The 21,608-nt window shown below is 40.4% G+C and overlaps 1 protein-coding gene and 1 non-coding gene across 2 annotated transcripts in view; one reads left to right on the forward strand and one right to left on the reverse strand.

The window, feature by feature from the left end:
• Positions 1-232: 232 nt before the first annotated feature.
• SCIN (scinderin) overlaps positions 233-21,608 on the forward strand; it is a 62,371-nt gene continuing 40,995 nt past the window's right edge. Inside the window, exons 1-3 of the mRNA XM_087821187.1 lie at positions 233-464; positions 7,558-7,712; positions 11,579-11,740. Coding sequence (XP_087677313.1) covers positions 266-464; positions 7,558-7,712; positions 11,579-11,740 — 516 coding nt within the window. The 5' untranslated portion in view covers positions 233-265. The remainder of the gene's footprint in view (positions 465-7,557; positions 7,713-11,578; positions 11,741-21,608) is intronic.
• LOC148092285 (U6 spliceosomal RNA) lies at positions 10,753-10,858 on the reverse strand. Its single transcript, XR_015715243.1, has one exon. It is a non-coding gene; the product is annotated as a U6 spliceosomal RNA (small nuclear RNA).

Genomic DNA, 21,608 nt, shown 5'->3' on the forward strand with positions numbered 1-21,608 from the left:
GCTGCCGAGGCTCCGATTACCTCGCGCCCCGCGGGAAGGGCGGAGGCGTCCGCAGTAGGCGCTGCGCTCCCGCCGGGACGCGATCCCCGCCCGCGCGCAGCCCCAGCCCGGGCGCCCAGCCCCTCCCGTTTCGGGGCCCCGCCTTCCCCGCCGAGCGCGCCCTATAAAGCGGCGGCGAACCCGTCCCCACGGCCGCTCCCGGTGCAGTGCGACGCCGGGGTCCCCGAGGTCGCGCGCCCCCTCTGCGCCGCACCGCGCGCCAGCCATGGCCCAGGAGCTGTACCACCCCGAGTTCGCCCGCGCGGGCAAGAAGGCGGGGCTGCAGGTCTGGAGGATCGAGAAGCTGGAGCTGGTGCCGGTGCCCCGCAGCGCCTACGGCGACTTCTACGTCGGGGATGCCTACCTGGTGCTGCACACGAGCAAGGCGTGCCGCGGCTACACCTACCGCCTGCACTTCTGGCTCGGTGAGGGGCGGGGTGGGCAGGGGCGGCCGCGAGGAGCTGAGGTTTGCCCGATGGGTGCGGGGAGGAAGGAGCCGCACAAGGAGCGGCGCCCCGCGGGGCGCGCCCCGGGGGCTGGCCGCCTCCTGCGCGCCCGAGTCCGCGGCGGCGAGCCCCGGGGCCCGGCGCGGTGGGGAGCAGCCTCGTACCCCGGACTTAGACCTTCGCCGCGTCCGCCTCCGGGGCTCGGGGGCCGGTCCCTCTGGCCGGTGCCGCCCCCTGTCACCTTCCAGCGCCAAACCCCACGCCCCGCCCGGCGCTGGCCGAGTCCCGCTCACCGCCGACAGGCTCAGTCCTGGTTTTCCTGTCGGGGAGCCGATGAAGACAAGTTTGTGGGCGTCCGCCGCAGCTGGCGAGAAGCTTGTTTGCTAATTAATCCCCCCCCCCCCCGCATGTCACCTCCCATGTCTCCGCCGGTGCCGGTGGCGCACGTCCCGCTGCCCGAGGGAGCAGCCCCGGCCCGCGCCCCGCGGCCCTGTTTATAAGATGCTGGCCAACCTGGTAGGAGCAGGAAACAAAGAAAGAGACGAACAAGGCAGATATCGTCCATGTAAATAAGCAGCTTCGTATGGCCTACTTATGTGTTTAAATGGGCTTCTTTATCGTTAATGATTTTTAAGCGCATTGTTGAGCTCTTTGAACCAGGACGCTCTGGAACAGAACGGCTCCTTCAGCCGTAATTATTTTGGGCCGCCCTCGGGCCAGACTCTCAGGACACTGGGCCTTGTGTGTTCTACTTTTTCCACCTTCTACTTTTACTCGTAAACATCCTGAATGTCCAGCCTCTCCCCGTGAGATCCCGCGCCAGTGGGCACACCCCATCCAACAACGTGCCGATTATCTGGGCCTCGCTGACTCCTTTTAGAACGAGCCTGCCTCCCCTGGACCCGGGGTTCTTATTTTTCAGGTTTATTTCTGAGCTTATGGGGAAACCACACACACACACACACACACACACACGTTTTGAAACCCTGAATGCTATTATTTTTACTTCTAATAGTTGAAGATTTTAAGAAAGAAAATGATAGACAACATTGAGAAGTGATGTTCTCAGCGTTGGCCAACACATGGAGCAGATGGGTACCCCAAAGGACAAAGGCGTGGGGGAGAGAGGGCTGTTTTCTTATAGCCTTTGATAGTAAAATGTTGTGCTTGCTTGAGGATGCTGAAGCTGCGTTCCAAGCTCATTTTGATTTCCCACTGAAATGCCCCTATTCCCCACAGACGGTGGTCTAGTTATGCTTTATCCCTCTAAACCCCACTGAAACCCCAAGACATAACCATGTTCATGATGCCACATAGAATAATAACGCCCCGACCTTGGTCTTTTTCTATTCAGAACTTGTATCTGGAATGAATCACAGTGTCTGAAATGCTACATTTGCCACTGTGGTGAATTGAAATGAGAAAGAACATCGCATCTTGCTGTAGATAAGAGTTAGTTTAACTTTGTCAGAAGATTGCAAGAGGTCTTTGAATACATTATTTTTAATTCTACAGGTTCCTTTTTACCCATATAAAGTCTTTAAGAGCTATGTTGTCTAAGGTTTGCACAGAATCATTATTAATTATTAACTCTTAATTATTCATTTATTGCTCACCAAATTAAAAAAATGTAATAGAAAATGCTTTGGGCAGAGGCACTTTATGATCTTAAAGGTTTGCTAAAACTGAAGTTAACAGTGTGTTACTTTTATAAGTTAGTTTCTTCAGTAATCATTCAGTGTTGGATAAGACATTTTTGCATATGAATTCTTTATGAAACTCCCCTCAAAATTTATAATCTCAAAGATGCAATAAGACAAAGCATGGTATGACAGGTTAAATGGGATCAGCACTGTGAAAGAGACGCTCAGTGTCTATAGGGGGAAGCAGAGAAGCTGTGACAGAAAAAAAGGGAACATGAGGGTATTGGGAGGGATCTTGTGTCAAGAGAGGATCCTGGGGAACATGGAAAAGTGTAGAGTACAATGGTCGACAGGCCTTTAGTTGCAACTGTTCAGCAGCTCTTCCTACTTCTATTCCCTGAAGTTGGATTTCGTCGGGAACATTTCCCTCTAAAACCTGAATTCGGATTAATTCACGAGGATTAACAAGACAGACTGAGAGAAAGTTCCAAAAGGAAGAGCTGAAAGTTCAAGGAAAAAGAAAGTTTCACTAAAGAAAATCAGTTGGAAAAAAGGTGAAAGAGTGAAGTTAAAGTCAGACTGGGCTGAAAATGGTGCATAGGGTAGAAATGAAACAGGCCCAGAGGAAAAAAGGCGGGAGAGGGGAAGAAGTTGGACATCAAATGGGAAAAGAGTCATCTTTCCTGGTCTCTCCCTCAGTGTCTATCACACCCTTGCATGTCTCGGGTGATTTCATTTTATTATTTTTCTTTTTATTTACAAAGTAAGAACTTGTGGCACAGGACTGAAAGAGTCGCACTGGTCCTTTCTAAACAGTTCAGCTTTGTGCCAAGGGGTTTAAATCTCCCGCCTTCCGTTCCTGGCTACTTACAGCATCATGCCTATGAACAAGGCTAGATGGCAAAGCTACTGTCCGTGACATCCCAGGCCCGTGTGGCAGACCCCACCTCGCCATTTCTCCTTGCCAGTTTCAGACTTGACATAAATATGGTTGAGAGCAGCAAACGTCTGCGGTGTAGCTAGTCTGTGCTGTGCTCCATGCAAGGCACTGGGAACCCAAAGAAGTGGGTTACCACATACGACATACAATACAAGGAACTTACACAGGGCTGGCGAGGGTGCTGAGAAGCTGGGCTTTTCTCTGTTGCTTGGGGGCGTGGCTATAAAATAGGGGGTACGATTATTATGGAAAAGAGTTTGGCAGTTTCCTGCAAAGCTAAACATGCAACTGTCATATGACCCAGCAATTGCGTTCATGGACATTTATTTCAGAGAAATGAAAATTTATATTCATGTAAAAAGCTATACATGAATGTCCATAGCAGCTTCATCTGAATAGACAAAAACTTGAATCAGCTCCGATATCCTTCACCAGGTGACGGGTTAAACAAATTGTGGCACGTCAATAACAAGGAATACTACTCAGCAATGAAAAGGAACAGACTATTGATACGCACAGCAACTCAGATAAATGCTCAGGCAATTATGCTGAGTAAGGAAAATACTCATGTCAAAATGTTACATACTGTATGATTTTATTTATACCACTTTTGAAATGACAAAATTTTGGATTTATTCTTTTTTTTTTTTTAATATATCTTTATTGATTTCAGAGAGAGAAAGGGAGAGAGAGAGAGAAACATCAGTGATGAGAGAGTCATGGACCGGCTGCCTCCTGCACTCCCCCGACTGGGGATGGAGCCCGAAACCCAGGCATGTGCCCTGACCAGGAATCAAACCCCGATCTCCTGGATCCTAGGTCGATGATCAACCGCTGAGCCACGCCCAGCTGGGCTGGATTTATTCTTTTTTTTTTTTTTTTTAAATATATCTTTATTGATTTCAGAGAGGAAAGGAGAGGGAGAGAGATAGAAACATCAATGATGAGAGAGTCATTGATCGAGCCCTCAACCCGGGCATGTGCCCTGACCGGGAATTGAATCCTGGTCGCCTGGATCCTAGGTCGATGCTTAACCGCTGAGCCACGCCCAGCCGGGCTGGATTTATTCTTATGAGAGGTTCAGGTTGGGGTGGGGTCAGGGTGATGCAAGAGGGAAGCGGTTGTAGTTATAAAAAGGCAACATAAGAGATTTTTTTTGATGTAATTATTCAATATTTAGGCTATGATGGTGGATATACATATGTGATAAAATTATATATAATTAAATGTACAAACGCACGAATGAGTACAAGTAAAATGGGGGCAATATAGATACGTGCCTGTCAAATCCTGATTGTGGTATTCTGTGCTGCACTATACTTATGTACTTACACTTTAGTGTGCTGATATGCTAAACCATGCTATAGTTTCACAAAATGTTACCATTGGGGAAACATGTCTACTGATCTGCGTGTCTATCTTTCAACCAATACCACACTGTCTTAATTACTGGAGCTGTATAGTGGACATTAATATCAGACTTATTTATCCTAGTTTAGTTTTCTTTTTCTTTTTTAAAAAAAAATATATTTCTATTGATTTCAGAGAGAGAAAGATCAAGGATGGGAGAGAGTCATTGCTCGGCTGCCTCCTGCACGCCCCCTGCTGGCGATCGAGCCCGAAACCGGGGCATGTGCCCTGACTGGGAATCGAACCCCGATCTCCTGGATCCTAGGTCGACACTCAACCGCTGAGCCACACCGGCTGGGCCTAGCTTAGTTTTCTTTGTCAAGATTGTTTTTAGCTATTCTAGGGCCTATGCCTTTTCATATAAATTTTATAATAAACTTGTATAATCTATAATAAACCTTGCTGTGATTTTGCTAGGAATAGTATTAAGCCTACAGACCAATTTTGGAAAAACTGACATCTTTATTATATTGAGCCTTACAACACATGACACTATGTCTTTATATCTATGAAAGTGTTTGATTCTTTTCGTCACCATTTTGTAATTTTTAGCATATATATATCATGTACTTGTTTTGTTAAATATACAGCTCAGTTTTATTGGAGTGATCGTAAATGGCATGGTGCTTTTAATTTCAATTTTTTCATGTTTCATGACTGCCTTTTGTTACAAATTAATTTTTATCTTGCTATCTTGCTGAATGCACTTATTCTGGGAGGTTTTATATTTTTATTTATTTATTTTGTAGGTTTCTTAGAATTTCCTATGTACACAGTCCTCTCATTTCTAAGTAGAAACATTTATCTCTTCTTTTCCATTCTGTATGATTTTCTCTTTCTACCTTATCTCAGTGGTTAGAACCTCTTGCATAATGTTGCGTAATGGGAGTAGACATCCTCTCTTGTTCCCAGTCTTAGGGGAAAGCATTCAGTCTTTCACCACTAAGAATTATGTTAGCGGTATGCTTTTTGATGCTGTTTATCAAGTTGAGGATGTCCCCCTGTATTCCTAACTTGGCAAGAGTTCTTTTTTTTATCATGAGTGGTTATTTGATTAGCCTTGTTATTAAACCTCCCTTTTAATCTGTTTTACATATAAAGCCACACCCCCAAAACAATTTTAGGAAGTTTACAGCAGATATACATTAAGGTAACATGATATAAAATAACAACACTAAGCAGCATAACATCAGTAAAATTACCATAGGGAAAATAAACGAAGTTCATAAGTTTTTGAGTACTTGCGAGGATTTCATCATGATACAACTGAACTTGATTCTGGTTTTCACATTGAAAAACTGCTATTGGCTTCATTAAAGACCTCCAACCTCTGTAGAGCAAGGACTCTGGCTTATTCATACCCATATTCCCTGGCCTAGCACCGGACATGACATTAACAAGTGATAATATAACTTAATTAACTTAACTTCCTGTCTAATTATTAATTGCATGCCTGTCCATTTACATCTACCTAAAGAGACTCGGGTTTCAACTTGTACTCAAGTGAGAATGTTTAAGTCAAATACATCATCCTTAAAGGCTTGGTATTAACCTGATTTAAGTTTTCCTGTTAAAGCATCACTGTACAAATCTACATCTATACCTTTATTAGTATTCTCATTTATGGAAGGGAAAGTGGGATTAAGAATGACACTGGAGTCCCTTTGGACTGCAAAATTTCTCGTGTGTTACATAATTTCCTTTGACCATGACAAGTTCACAAAATTTATGTCAAATACTCTTCTAGCTACTGATTTTTTTACTGAGAAGATACTTGCTACACAGGCCCTCTTTGAGAGAAGAATTGTAAAGAAATCCAATTCTTTCTTCAGAATAGCTGACTGATTTTCTTCAACTTTGGTGAATATTCTCAACTGGGGTTTCAGGTGAACTGTAATATTGTTACAGCTTCTAAACTTTTATGCATCCATTTTTCATGAAGGAAAATGACATACGCCTATTACCATAAAATTATACTGCTGGTGAGAGTCTGAGTATGAAAAAAATCGAGTATTGTAGTTTTTAAGAGCTTGTGCTTCAGAGCCACAGAAAACTGGCTCTGCGTGTTGTTCTACCAAAGGGCAAATTTACGAACTCAGGGAAGGTTCTTGGCATCTCTACGCCTCCCATCCCACTCCTGTAACATGGTAGAACATGGTTTCTGCTGCATGGGGCTGCTTAGAGATGAAATGAGATCATCCATTTAAACACGAACACACAGTGTGTGGCCCATAGCCAAGGTATTATAAATGTATAAATGTTAGCTATTCCTATTTCTACAATCATTTATGACTTTCACACAGCTCAGATGTAGTAAGGGTTCTGAAGTGTCTTTTGGAAAATTTGAGTTTCCCTCAGGACAGTCCTGGCTCTGGTTTCCATGTACATGAAGACGCTGGTTCTTAAGAATTGGTGTTCTCACCTCATTGAGGTTCCTGGATGAGATCTGTATTACAATTGGGAAATTAAATGTGTTTGGTGTTCAATTCTGGGGATAGTAATACATACATTAACATTCAATAGGTGTTAGCATGCCAGTTCCTTGGCTCTCCCTTTTCCTTCAGAGAATATTATACAAAGGGACTCAAAAGTAAGGGTAAGGTCGAGTTATGTTCATTTCCCATTCTAACAACCACCTTCTTTTCTGAAGTTGGTTAGCTCTGGTCTGTGATGTGTATATTCCTTACAAATATTGACATATTAATGTATTGGATGCCTAAAGGTTGATGCTAATAAAGGCAAAAACAATTGCAAAATGTTTTCATAGCCTGATCTTATTGGCCGGATGAATCTGAATCCTACTAGGCTATATGGTTATATTTTCCTCAGCATATTTAGACAGTAGTGTTTTGTTTTTTAATTTTAAAAAGAATTGGAATGCAGGAACAAAATTATTTTAGTTACTAGCAACATAACATTTTATATTACACCATTTCTGCTAAAAGATTGTTCTGTTGAAGATGATTTGTTGTATTGATATTTAATTCCACGAAAATTCCTGAGTTCTTTTTATATCAGAAACTCTGCCGTAATTCTTTTCTTTGCTTGATAAGTGAGGCTCCATCATTTGCTGTTTCAGGAAAGGAGTGTTCTCAGGATGAAAGCACAGCAGCTGCCATCTTTACTGTGCAGATGGATGACTACTTGGGTGGCAAGCCAGTGCAGAGTAGAGAACTTCAAGGCTATGAGTCTACTGATTTTGTTGGCTATTTCAAAGGAGGTCTGAAATACAAGGTAAGCAGCTCTCTCAAACAGTTTCTGTTATGACCCCCTTTCTCTTCTTATTTATTCACACCTCATGTCTTCATAGAATGAGGGCACATTGAGCACAGAGTTATATATTTGGTTTTTGTTTTAATCTGTATTGTTCACTGATATATTGCTGGACACATAGTAAGTGCTCAATAAATGTTTGTGGAACGTACATGTGTGAACTCAATATGTGAACTATTCTGATTTGATTTCACTTAATATGTTGATACTTAATAAAGTTAAGAGCTTTCAGTTATGTTTCAGGAATTATTGAAATGAAATTACTTAAATAATTAAATATTGGTAAATTGAGTATCAACAGTTTTTGGTTTTGATATTCTGAAGAATCTCTGAATTTGCTGTAAATATCCCATGACGTGGGAATCTCAGTTGTTCTAGAACATCTTAATATGGTGTGTGTAACAATTATAACTTCAGCTAATACAAAGAACTATACACACATTTCCCATAATGTGTGATTTGACCTTGGAAATGGTACAAATGAAACCATTGACTGAACACGTGTGGTTCTGCCCCACAAATTCAGATGCACATACACTGGCACATACATACATGTACACACAGTTTATGCATATGGGCCTGAAACACTAGTCATCAAATGGCTTTATTTTTCAAAATTAAAGAAAAACAAAATGAAAGTGTTAAGTAGTTCTGTCCTTGTAAGGCCACCTTCAGTAAAGGATAGCTTTTTTTGGGGAAACCTCCCAGTGACCTTTGCAGACTGGCCACCCTTCATCATCCCCCCTGCCCCAGGAGTGTTCAGATAAAGGGCGAGGAATACCTTCCCTAGACAAATATTTTAGGAACAATCCTTTTCAAAATCAGACATGCTCCAATAGGTGATCTGCAGATCCCACTCCTCCCATGAAGCATATTAGACTAGTGAAGACCTAATACCTCAGAGCTAAACGGAAATTCTGAATATATACTAAATTTGCCTACTACAATGCCAGGGTTTATTTTACTCTTACTTGATCAGAGACTCAGTTGAATATTTTAGGATGCCATTGAGATTAAGACGAAACACAAGTTCTCTTCTCTCTCTTGAAATCATTTTTCCATTCTAGGATATGAGCCACCCTAAATATGAAACTCTTACCTCTCATTTTATTTAATTCACATGAATTCCTACATTTTATGTCAAATGATCCTGAAACCTCGTTTATATGAGTGAACCCAGCATTTTGAAAAAGCTGTGCCTTATAGTTACTAAAATCATACTGGTTATGAACCCATTTCTGCCACATATTACCAGTTTGCCTCAGGTCAAGCTTTCTGTGCTCAGTTTTCTCAAATGTGCAGTAGGTATAACCACAGCTTCCTCATATAAGTGTTGTAAGGATTAAAGATTGAATTCAACAATAAAATACCGATATCCACAATCAGTAGGATCTTATGTTATTAGTAATCCTTCTGGCTATTGGCAGGACTGCTGAAATCAAACTTCTGGATACACATTTAAAAGTGGACATGAGAAAAGTAACTTTATAGTTATTGGATAATTATATTCTAATTACCAACATTAAAACCACTGTGAATCAGCATTTTTCAGAAAGAGGCTATTTGCAGGTGGAGATCAAATTTATCAGTAAAAAAGATCAGTTCATTGTCTTATCTTTAGTGACAGTGAGCAGATGATGTGTTGCAGTTGCAACAATACCTGATAGGAAATATAAAAGCAGAGATAATTTGCCACCCAGAATAGCAAGGACTATTATGTTTACTTAATTTCATGCTTATAGGAATGTGCTAAGCACTTCATGAATATTAATCTAGAAAACAGCCCGTGGTGCAGTTTCTATCATTATCACCTTATTAAAATGAGTAAACGGAAGCTTAGAGAGACCAGTAACTTGCCAAGGCCCAATAGCTAGCATGTGAGTGGGTGACCGTTTGATTCCAGTGCCAAGCTAGGGATCATTATACTGGGATGCTCTCAATATTCAGCTAGGAAACATTAACACAATCTTCTCATGTCATTTCATTGACTTGAGGTTTTTCCTCTGTGAGGCATTTTATGGGGTTGGGAGGGGTCATAGAGGACTATTACTTAAGACTGCTCCCTCATGTTAAATCTCCGGTTAATCACACCCTTCCCAAGAAGACCCAGCCCTCAGCCATGATTGTAAACAGCACCCATCTGACATCTGTCAGCTGGGAAAAGTGTACTTATGGGGCCGCAGATGTAAAGGACCTTGTTGAATGAAAACATCCACCTTGTTTTCATTCTGTGGAATAGGTAGAAAGAGGGAGTTTCTGGGGTTGATTCAAACAATATTCACAGAACTGCTTACTGTCTGATACAGACATATGTAAAACTTAGTTTTTCTTTTGTGCATTTTTGGCATCAAAAAGTAGAGACAAAGTTATTTTTTAAAATACTGTTAAATGTTCACAGACTATATATCGTTCTGATGGTTCACCATATAAAATTAGCCTAAATGTTGTATATGTATCCTCAGCTAGTCTACATTTTATAACTTTTTTCAGATTACAGTGTTCTTATACTATTTTTTTTATTATATCACAATGTACTTATTGAAAAAAATGGAAATGACCAAGAACAGTATATATATGATGAAAACATATTTATTTAGTTGGATTATTTTATAGGTTTCTTATACTGCTAATTTTTTATACCATATTATCATAGGAGGCCTTTGATCAATAAATGACAGAGATTTATTTATAATGAATCTTTATTATGCACATTACTTCATAATGAATTGTATAATAATAAAATAAAGATTATTTTGCCTAACATTTAATTAGAAAAAAATGAAAAGCTGAAAGCTGATTTCAAATAATACAAGAAGATGTACTTGGTATAGTTAAAAAAATTTGCAACATTTCTTTTTCTTTTTTTAGTTTTAGTCTGATTTTGTTCTGAATGCAACTTTATTTTTTTTTAATTTATCTTTATTGTTGAAAGAATTACAGATGTCCCCTTTTTTCCCCCATTGACTCCTTCTACCCTGCACCCAACCCCTGCCCAGGCCTTAAAAATATGAAACGCTTCACGAACTTACATGTCTTCCTTGCGCAGGGGCCATGAGAATCTTCTCTTATGGTTCCAGTTTTAGTATATGGGCTGCTGAAGCAAGCACTGCAGCATTTCCTAATTAAACGTGGTTATATTTTATTTGTTTGGTTTTGGGTTGGGGATGCGCAAGTAAGATATTTCATCTCTCCTCATGTTGACTATAAATACCTCGGCCTGGTATATTTAATATACTCTTTTTACCAAAAAAAACACACACAGACACACAAAAAAACATAGGACAGGTAATTTTTTAAAAATGTAAAAACAAGGACCATAAACAGGAGCAGCCCATACCTGGTCAGCACCTAACTCCCCTTCTCTCTCCTGACGCTGTGGCGGCGGGCACTTTGGGGAGCTTCATTTTCTGGGTGCTTCTCATCTGTACTTGTCACCTCTGACTCTCCTCCAACCCCCTGTTGCTTTTCCCCTTGAAATCCGGTCTACCTTCTCACTCCATGACTCAGAAATACTTGGTTCCCAAAGGCCAAGAGCTACAGCTTTTTGTTTATGTAGCAGGTTTTATACACTGAATGATCTCAGTAAATATTTGCAATATTAAGTTGAATGTTGAAATAGGAAAGCTAGAGCCTAAAGCTTTTTTGAAAAACCTCTTGATTTGCCAAGGAATTCTCTTTCCTATTTAAGTTTTCACAGGCGCGAGGTGGCAGTTTTCTCTTGGCTTGACAGGCCATTTTGGCAGGAACAGCTGTGGTTTTCCACAGGCTGTGTCTAGTTTGAAGCCTCAACTGTTTTGCTTTGTTCTCTGTCTCCTCCCACGGATCAGGCCGGAGGTGTGGCATCTGGGCTAAATCACGTCCTCACCAACGACCTGACCGCCCGGAGGCTCCTGCACCTGAAGGGTCGGAGAGTGGTCAGGGCCACGGAAGTTCCCCTGAGCTGGCACAGTTTCAACAAGGGCGACTGCTTCATCATTGACCTTGGCACTGTAAGTTTTGTATGCACATCTAGACATCAACAGGAAAGTAAATTGCCTTCAGATCAAATCCCATGTACGTGTCGTGAAACATAATCACTTTTTCTACACACTGAAAAGAGGTCATGTTTATGTGAGATGCAATCGTATCATATGAGTAATTGGCTAGTATTTAAAGGACACAAAGTGGGACTTCAAAGTTTTTATTTTCTTTGATAGGTTTAGAATGGCACAGTGATTTAATCCTTCCTACCATAGAACAGAAATTGAATAATTTTTAATATATTTCCCCTTCTTTCCAAACAGAGCTTCCTCTAATTATTTTTGTCTCTAATTGTGTGTAGGAAAACATTGCTTGAGAGGAAAATTGATTCCCCCTGAGAGCAAATGTTCTAGAATTTTAAATAGACATAGAATATCTAAGCAGCCTGCCTGAAGAGTTTTAGGCAATGTCCCTTACACACACACACACACACACACACACACACACACACACACCCATACTACTTCACACTCTTTAATTATCTTAGGGTTATTAGAAGAACAGGCACAAGTACAAATATCAAGTATCATCTTATCTACTCTTTGACCTTGAGCAAGTCATTAAGCTCTTTGAGCCATAACTTCCTGATTTATTTTTTCATCGTGACTCTGGTTTCTAATGGCATTTTTAACCTTAGCTGACTATGATTCATGCTCATCTGACACACAGTCACATCTGGAAATGGCAGTTTTCATCCCAGTTTCACAAGAAGAAAAACAGCCTGAGAAGGTGTGAGCAAGTCGCTTGCATTGATACAGGCTGAACAGTGACCTGGGATAGGATCTGGGTTTTCCTACTCCTGGTTCACATCCTTCCACTACACTGAGTGAGCTTGGTAGTATATAGGATGGTATGGCTCTATGAAAAAATGTCATGCAACATTTTCAGAATCTGCTGAATTCAGAATCAAATATGTCTAATCTGGCTTAAAATTCACTGAAAATAGTGATTGATGAAATCACTCATTTTGTTGAACAAGTATCAATTGAGTTTCCACAATGGGCTAATAGTTGGGTGCCGTGGTAGAGTCATTCTAGTAACATATGCTCTCTTCCCATAGGTAAGGCCTGCCCTTGGGAGTATGACCCACAAATCCAGGCTCATAAAAAAAGGGACAAAGTTTCTAGTACAATGCTCAAGGAACTTCATCTGTTTAATAGTAAATTATCTTTATTTTATATAGCTAATTATCCTTAATGACTTCCAAGTTTTCATGTGCTCTCATGCCTGGTTAGAGACATTTGGAATGAATTTGTTGCAGAGATACCTGAGCTTGATTATCTCTCTGTTGAGGAAGTTTCCTCCACCCCAAAAGGGGTACCCCAGTAGGAATCAAGCACTGCTGATTCCTAAGTACATAGGAACAAATACCCACATGATCTGTGTTTATGTTAACTAACCTTTAACCAGCTGGTATGACACCAAAAGATACTAAATGGTGATAAGATCTTGGAGTTACCTTAAGGACTTTACTTTCTGGGTGTGTCAGAGTAAACAAAGAAGGTGTGGAACCAAAATTTTCTCTACCATAACATTTTAATTCGAGTTAATTATTTTGTGACCACTTTCTGCATTAGACAGCACAAAAGAAAGCTAGTGCAGCTTCTTCACGTTTGATTACCCAGGTACGAAAAAGGTCGGCTGGACAACATCTAAAGCTGTCTCCCAATTAAAGCCAGCTGGCCAACACTAAGGTTATGGATATAATCTAAATCCTATATAATATATTTTTTAACTGATTTCAGAGAGAGAAAGGGAGAGAGAGAAACATCAATGTGAGAGAGAAACATCAATCAGCTGCCTCGTGCATGTGCCCCCTACTGGGGACTGAATCCAAAACCTGGGTATGTGCCCTGACCGGGAGTCGAACCCACCACGTCTTGGTGTACAGGATGACACTCCAACCAACTGAGCCACACCGGCCAGGGCTAAATCCTATATCTTGATTGTGTTTGAGGGAAGTTGGTTTCTTTGATAAATAATCACTATTATTAATATGATATATCATATACCTTAAAAACATTTACTTTAATAGGATTTTAGACTATAGTAAAAAAAAAACCTAGATGTGACAATGTAACCTCCTCAACCTGAAGCATGAGATTGTAAAACTGTCTGTTCAATCACTATGAAAATTAAGAAAATTGTTAACATTTTAGAGGATGATTTGGATAAGTCGTCTTATATTTAGTGTGTTTTCAAAAAATAACATGGAACATGGTTAGAGCTCAGCAATTTGGAATTTACTGAATCTTTGGAAAATGCTTTCGAATCATATATTTTGATGTTGGTGAACTCATACATCATTATTTCCCACTATTTTTAAAGATATGGGGTATTTGTAGACATTAAGTAATAAAATCACATATAAATATATTGCAACAAAACGTCCATAATTACAGAATGTGAATGAATAATCATGGAAAAAGCCCATATTCTGAAAGTTAACTCCTTTAGAAACGTGTCTAAGCCAGCCATTCCTGCAGAATCAGATTTCACAGAGTGGTGAGTTCCGCCTGCTGTTTCCTTGTTAACTTGTTTGGTCAGCTCTGCGCTTTGTGCGACTCCCCTCGCTGTTTATAGCCTGTCACCCCCTCTCTCGGGGTCCAGCCATGCTGCTCTGGAAACAGTCTACACTTCCTCATTCCCAGGCGGTCTTCAGCCCACACTTTCTGACTTTCCCTCCCACTAGTTCTTTGAAACTGTTCTTCCTGCAGGCATGACGCCTTCTGATAATCCAGTAGACACTGGTCATCACCCACTCGTTCCCTGTGTTGCAGTTGACACACGTGATTGCTCCCTTCTGTGTCGGCCTCACGCTTCCCCTGGGTCCCAGCTTCTCCTCCCTTTCAAGCTACTCTCTCATTCTTTGAACGTGGTCTGCCCGCCCCCTCAACTTGTTTGTTTGTTTGGTTTTGTTTTTTAAAGATTCCACTTCGGATCATTGTCTGTTTAAAAATTCTTCCTGAGCAAGCTCATCTTCACCCAAAGCTTCAGCTACTCACCCACTGGTAAAGGTCTAATTTATAGCCCGGTGGAGGCCTGTCGCCTTCAGTGTGTCTGTCAGTGTGTCTGACTGCCTCCAGATGTGTTAGCTCATGTGCATCAGCAGAACCTCACATTCTCCAACATGACTAGTCTACGAATGGAGCTCATTCCGAAACCACTTCTCCCATTGTCCTTGTCTTGTGAACAGCGCCACTCACTCATTCAGGCCCTCAACGCCCGAATGCAGGAGTCACCCTGACAACATCTCCCAAATGCCACAGGTTCGGTCCGTCACTATGCCTAGTCTATGCTGCCTCATGAGCATCTCTTCATTCCTTCCTGTCCCCTTCATCACCGTGACACCCTGTGCGTGGCGCTTTCCCTCAAGTTGCCATGCTTTGGCTTTTGCGTACATCATTCCTTTGCCTAGAATACTCTCCTCATCAGCATCACCTTTCTCCAGCAAGCATCAAACATCATCTCATCCTTAAATTGTCGATTCAGATATTGCCTTCTTTATAATGTGTTCCCTGACCTCCTCCTCTTCTCCTTCCACTGTCCCATGTCACATCCTTGTAGAGTTAGACACACCTTATCTGAACTTTCCTATCACCATGCAGGGACTTGCCTGTAGCACTTTCCACATTGCCTGTCCACTCACTTATTAACCTCACTCACTCATCCTGTTTCTAGTATATGGCCCAGAACTTAAGATCGCTCAACAAGTGTTTCCACAGATGGATATCTGTCCAACATAAAGTACACAGTCTCATGCAGTCCTGTGTATAGAGGGGTAATTTGCTTTTATCTATAACTCAACCTGACAATATTATCAAGCTTCAAATTCCACAGGAAGGTTTACAATAAAATAATCTTGCCTAATTAAGGTGAAGTTTGCTTACCATTAAAGCAATTCAAACTTGCCCCACCCATCTCCCTTTCTATCTTAGGGTAGAATGCATGTGCAATATTATGACCTGGGCATGGGGGTTGGGTTGAGAATGGAAGTGTGAGTCTGGTTTGCAGTCTTCAGGCCTCACTCTGTCTTTCATTGAAGCGTAGCCATTTCAAGGTTTGGGCTTTGGCCTCTGTCAAAGACATTTGGTGGAAAATATCCATGGCCTCACTTTGGTCGTCTGATGTGCCCACATATCCGCTGCAAGACCTTTTCTGGTTCTGTCAGCAACTCCCCTCCCTCCTCCCTCTTCCAGCTCAGGAACTCAGCCTTGCTTTTCCCATGCCACTCTGGAGGGGGGACACTGTAGCCACATTTCTCCAGCTGTCTAGACACTGCTCACAATGATCTCTCTTCTTACGCTCAGGATCATGGATGGATATGTGACAAATATGTTGAAGGGAAAGTGTACCGAGCTCTTGTCAAAGATTCACTGCAACTGATCAAATGTCCTAGTTATCTTGTAATCTACTGTTCTATTCTTGGGCCTGACAGACTAGTCTTACACCATTTCACATTGTCACCTACTCCATGGTCCCTGCAACACACTCCAGCCCCTTAGGCCAAGACTGGTTCTTGGTATTCAAAACTAGCTTTTTAGACCGAATCCTCACTCTTCCCCCAAAAAACTTTAACAAAATCAAGGTTCTTTTAAATTAAAACAATGTTGGCTTTCAGACTTTTATCTCTGCTATGACTTAAAAATTCTAACTTTAAAACTAAAAACTGAGCAAATCTTTGTTCTGGATAAGTTTGCCCTTATCGCAAAGTAATGCATTCCACTAGATCTGTGAGGGGAGAGCCTTGAAGTAACAAAGAAAGATATAATGAGAAAGAAAAACCTAATCTTAAATCTCTAATTTTTACCCTCAATGAAAGTAGGGGCAAATGGCGTTTATTGTGTGCTTAGTATGTGCTGGATGCATGGAGTATAAGGGTGAAAACCCGATAGCTTTGACCTCTGGGTGCTGTCAGTGGTGAGGGGCACAGACACATGCACAAGTCAGAGGATTTCACATTAGAATCATTTGGGAGAGACTGTAACAATACTGATGCCTGCAATTTGATCTTTAGGATTCTGATTTTAAAGTTTTGTGATGGGGCTTTGGTGTAAGCACTTATTAAACCCCACCTCCAGGTTATTACAATGGTACAGTGAACACTGAGAGCCACTTCCATACGGGAAATGTCTAAAGGTGCTGGAACGTTCAGGGATGATATGCTTGAAGAACCGATGAGTCAGTTAAACAGGTGTGTCGAACACAAATGTGGCTGGCACAATTGGTTTTTGATAAACTGATGATAAAACTCCTTTGGTGTGCCAAATACTTTACCTTGTAGAGAGAACATAATTTCATCTACTCTCACTGTCACTACAAAAAGAACCCTCCAAAGTCGTCCCCTGGTCCCAGTAAGTGACATCACTACCAGCAGCTAACCTGGAATTATCCAGGTCATTTCCCCCTTTCCCTGTCCTCCAGTACATGTCCAAAGGGCATGTTGATCAATCCTATAGGCTTTGGCATACAGATTATCCCTCCATCCCTCTCTTCCTCTCCGTCACCACTGCTCTGCCCTCGTTCACATACAGTCGCTTCCTTTCTGGCCACCAAACCGCCAGTGGCCCTGCGTGCTCACTCCATTCGTCTTCCATCCTTCAGACAGAGGCATGTTTGAGCAACACACGTATGCCATTGATGGCTGTTGCGTTGGCTTGGCTTTGGACAACAATGGAACAGGACACCAATTACTATTTGTTTATCCAAAAACCATAAAAATCATGTTTTAGAGTTGTGAAATTTTTTTAAAAAGGTAGATTATTGGAGGTATCACGCAAGTCATTATTATTTTTAACGCCATGCTTAGAGAACTTCCGGCCTAGCGAAATAGCTGAATAAATTTCTATATTTGGTTAACTGGCTCTCAGGGGAAACTAAACAGAGTAAAAAATAAAGCCAATAGGAACGAGGAGAAGAATGAAGTATGGCCCCCCTTCTTTTGTAAGGTTTTAGGTGTCTTCAGAATAAGTGACTTAGAAAGAACAAAAGGGTAGCTAGTCGAGGCTGAATGCTTGGTGCAGGTTAGGGGTCAACATCACGTTGGCTGTTAGGGTTGTTCCTTTAAACTCAGCTTCTGAAATCTTGCTTCCCTTCAAGGGCATCGCTGAGCATTGTTTTATTTCTGCTCTTATTTCCTGTCCCCAAAATGAGGTTCGGCTGCACTTTGGTGTTTTACTAGTTAACCCTGACCACATGGTTTACAGGAAATTTTAGAAACCTCACTTTTGCCCTCAATATGGTGGTTTCTATAAATATCACTCACTTGCTTTTATTTCTTGTTACTAGTGGACCACATTAATTGCCAGCAACAGATTGTCTTTACTCCCTATTTCTTCCTTTTCTAATTATCCCGAGCAATTTTGTTTCTTTTAAGAGTTTGTATATTAACTATATAGCTCAACCAACTTCTACTAGATAGTGTTCATGGGCTACGTATACATCAACAAATTTTGGCCAAAATTTAAGTGGACTTCATTCTGAATTGAATGGATACTTTCATATTGACAGGAAGATTTCATGTCTCCTATCCAAAGAAATATAACATTTAGTGTTGAGTTGTTAAAGTCTTTGGGATCTTAGAAGGTAAGTAGTTGCCTCTGAAACTGCATTACACTTTTCCATATCTCTTACACTTAAATCAGGTTTGCGCAAGGTATTTCTTCTAAATCTCAGCCAAGGGTTATAAATAAAACACTTTAAATTATGCTGAAAGTTTTTTTGTAATAATACAGATCCGACCTATCTCATCAATTTAGACATTTCTTAGCTGTATGCAGAATTTCTTTTTTGCAGCCCACTCCCTCTAAAAATCAGGGTAAGCTGAATAGTAAAAGAAAAAATTTCAAGCACAGTGCCAGTAGAGTACAATGCTTCCTTGTGCATGAAGTGGTGAGTAGTCTTAACCAACTACCTCTAAATAGAGTAGTGTTGAGCGGTACTGTTTATTAATAGTACGACACACATGTATTTCAGCACAGTAGAGCTCTGTTCAAATGAAATGCCCTAAAAACATTATCCACACATGGTGAAATATAAATTACTCAAATTTAATGAGTGGCTGACATTCTGTTTAAGATTTTAAAGCAAATTTAAAGGTGCTGCTGCCATAATTGAATGAATTATATTTGCATAAAAAATTAATTAGCATTGAATGAAAAGGGTGTTTTAATTAATATGACTATTTAAACAGTTCTGGCTTTTAGCAGTTTATAATTAGAATCCATGTTTTATTGCATTTCTTGTCTGACTTAACCATTGAATAGTAAGTCCAGTAAATAAGATGTCACTTCTATAGAAACAGCAGCACAGCCCTGGCCAGTGTTGCTCAGTGGGTTAGAGCGGGTTCCATCCCCAGCCCAGGTTGGGGCACGTGTGGGAGGCAACCGATCCATGTGTCTCTCACATTGATGTTTCTCTCTCTCCCTCCCTCCCTCCCTCCCTCCCTCCCTCCCTCCCTCCCTCCCTCCCTCCCTCTCTATCTAAAAAAAGTCAATGGGAAAATATCCTCAGGTGAGGATTAACAATAACAACAACAAAATAGAAATAGCACGAAATAAGGTGAAAATAATAAGCACAATACAAAGCATTCATTTTGGTCCTCAGTAGGAAATTTTCTGTAACACTTTCTTTAGTGACTTAGTCATCTTTGAGTTAAAAGGAAAACTTCATTCTTAAAAGTTTTATTATTTTTATGGGTATTTCTTAGATACGTTTTTGCTATTTTAAAGGTAGAAACTGTAGTCTCTAAGTGATGGTGAAGAATATCTATTACAACTAAATTTATCTGTGAATTAAAACTGCACATAAAAACTCCCAACCCAAAGCAATATCATAGAAAATATTTGGGCATCCATAGAATATTATAAAATTCTATATTAAATGATAACTATGTTTGTAAAATTATCATTACCTACAATTCATTTTTAAACACATTTAACAAGCTTCGATAATGCTTTATAGATGCTAATAAAACTTTGTATGATTTTATATAATCTCTGAAGTAGAGGAGAGGTCATTATACAGCTAAGGTAGGGAGAACAAACATCTGTTAGATGATTGTGTAAATATAGAGCAAGTCAGTAATAAAAGTTACTAATAAGTCTGAGAAATCTAGAAAGCTAACTTCTGATCTATATACTGAATTTCACTATAATATACATATTAGAAGTTTGCTTTCTCAGGTCTACTGAGAAGAGAATCATTTGCAAAATCATATGGAATGAGGTAGGAAAGGAATCAGAGCTAAGAGCCTAGATGTACTCAGGAGAGTAGCTGGCTTGTCTGCATTAGATAATTAGATGTTACAGGTTCCCTGTAATTTGTGCCAGGTGCATGGTGCTCAGGGTGGCCAGCAGGGGTTCTCAGCTAGAATCAGTTGGGGAGGGTTCAGTAAACACACCTGAGATTACCAGGTATCTGTATTTTCAAAAATCACCTTCCTTCCTAGTCACAGCAATCAGACTAAAAAAAAGAAATAAAAAGATCCAAATAGGAAAAGAAGAATTAAAACCTCATTATTTGCAGATGACATGACACTATATAGAGAGAATTCTGAAGATTCCATCAAAAACTATCAGAACTGATAAATTTCATAAAGTAGCAGGATACAAAATAAATATCCAGAAATCAGACCCATTTTTATACACCAATAAAAAACTAACAGGTTGCCTGGCTGGGTGGCTCAGTTGGTTGGAGTGTTGTCCCATACACCAAAAGATTTCACGTTCGATTCCCAGTCAGGGCACAGACCTGCATTGCAGGTTTGATCCTTGGTTGGAACACACACAGGAGGCTGCTGATCGATGTTTCTCTCACATCAATCTCTCTCTCTCTCTCTCTCGCTCTCTCTCTCCTTTTCTCTCTCTCTGAAATCAGTGAAAACATATCCTCAGGTGAGGATTTAAAAAAAACAAAAAACAGGAGAGATTAAGAAAACAATTCTCATTTAAAGTTGCATAAAAAAAATCTACAAATAAATTTAACCAAGGAGGTAAAGGACATGTACTTGAAAAATTATAACAATGAAGAAAGAAATAAGAGAAGATACAAATAAATGGAAGCATATACCATGCTCATGGATAGGAAGAATTAACATTATTAAAATATTGATACTACCTAAAGCAAGCTACAGATTCAGTGCAATCCCTATCAGAATACCAATATACCAATGGCATTTTTCATAGAACTAGAACAAATAATCCTGAAACTTATATGGCACCATAAAAAACAACAACAACTCGAATAGCCACAGCAATCTTGAGCAAGAACCAAGTTGGAAGGATCATGCTACCTGATATCAAACAATACTACAAAGCCATAGTAATTAATACAACATGGTACTGGCGTAAAAACTGACGTACAGACTAATGGAACAGAACAGAGAACCCAGAAATAAACCCACACCTATACAGTCAATTAAACAACGACAAAGGAGGCAAGAATATACAATGGGGTAAAGACAATCTATTCAATATCTGGTGTTGGGAAAACTGGACAGATACAAGGAAAAAAAATGAAAGTAGGCCACTTCTTACACCATATACAAGAAAAAACTCAAAATGGATTAAAGATTTAAATCTAAGACCCAAAATTGTAAAACTCTTAGAAGAAAATAGGCAGTAAATTCTTTGATGTTGCTCCTAGAAATACATTTTTCAAATGTATATCTTCTTGTGACAACATGGATAGACTTAGAGGGTATTAAAGTAAGTGAAGTCAGAAAGAGAGAGACAAGCTCTGTATTATGGTTTCACCTATATGTGGAATCTAAAAATCAAAATGAATGAACAAATACAACACAAACACTTAGAAATAGAACAAAATGATGGTTGACAG

Source organism: Miniopterus natalensis, chromosome 10 (genome assembly GCF_054644295.1).
Source record: "Miniopterus natalensis isolate mMinNat1 chromosome 10, mMinNat1.hap1, whole genome shotgun sequence".
NCBI lineage: Eukaryota > Metazoa > Chordata > Mammalia > Chiroptera > Miniopteridae > Miniopterus > Miniopterus natalensis.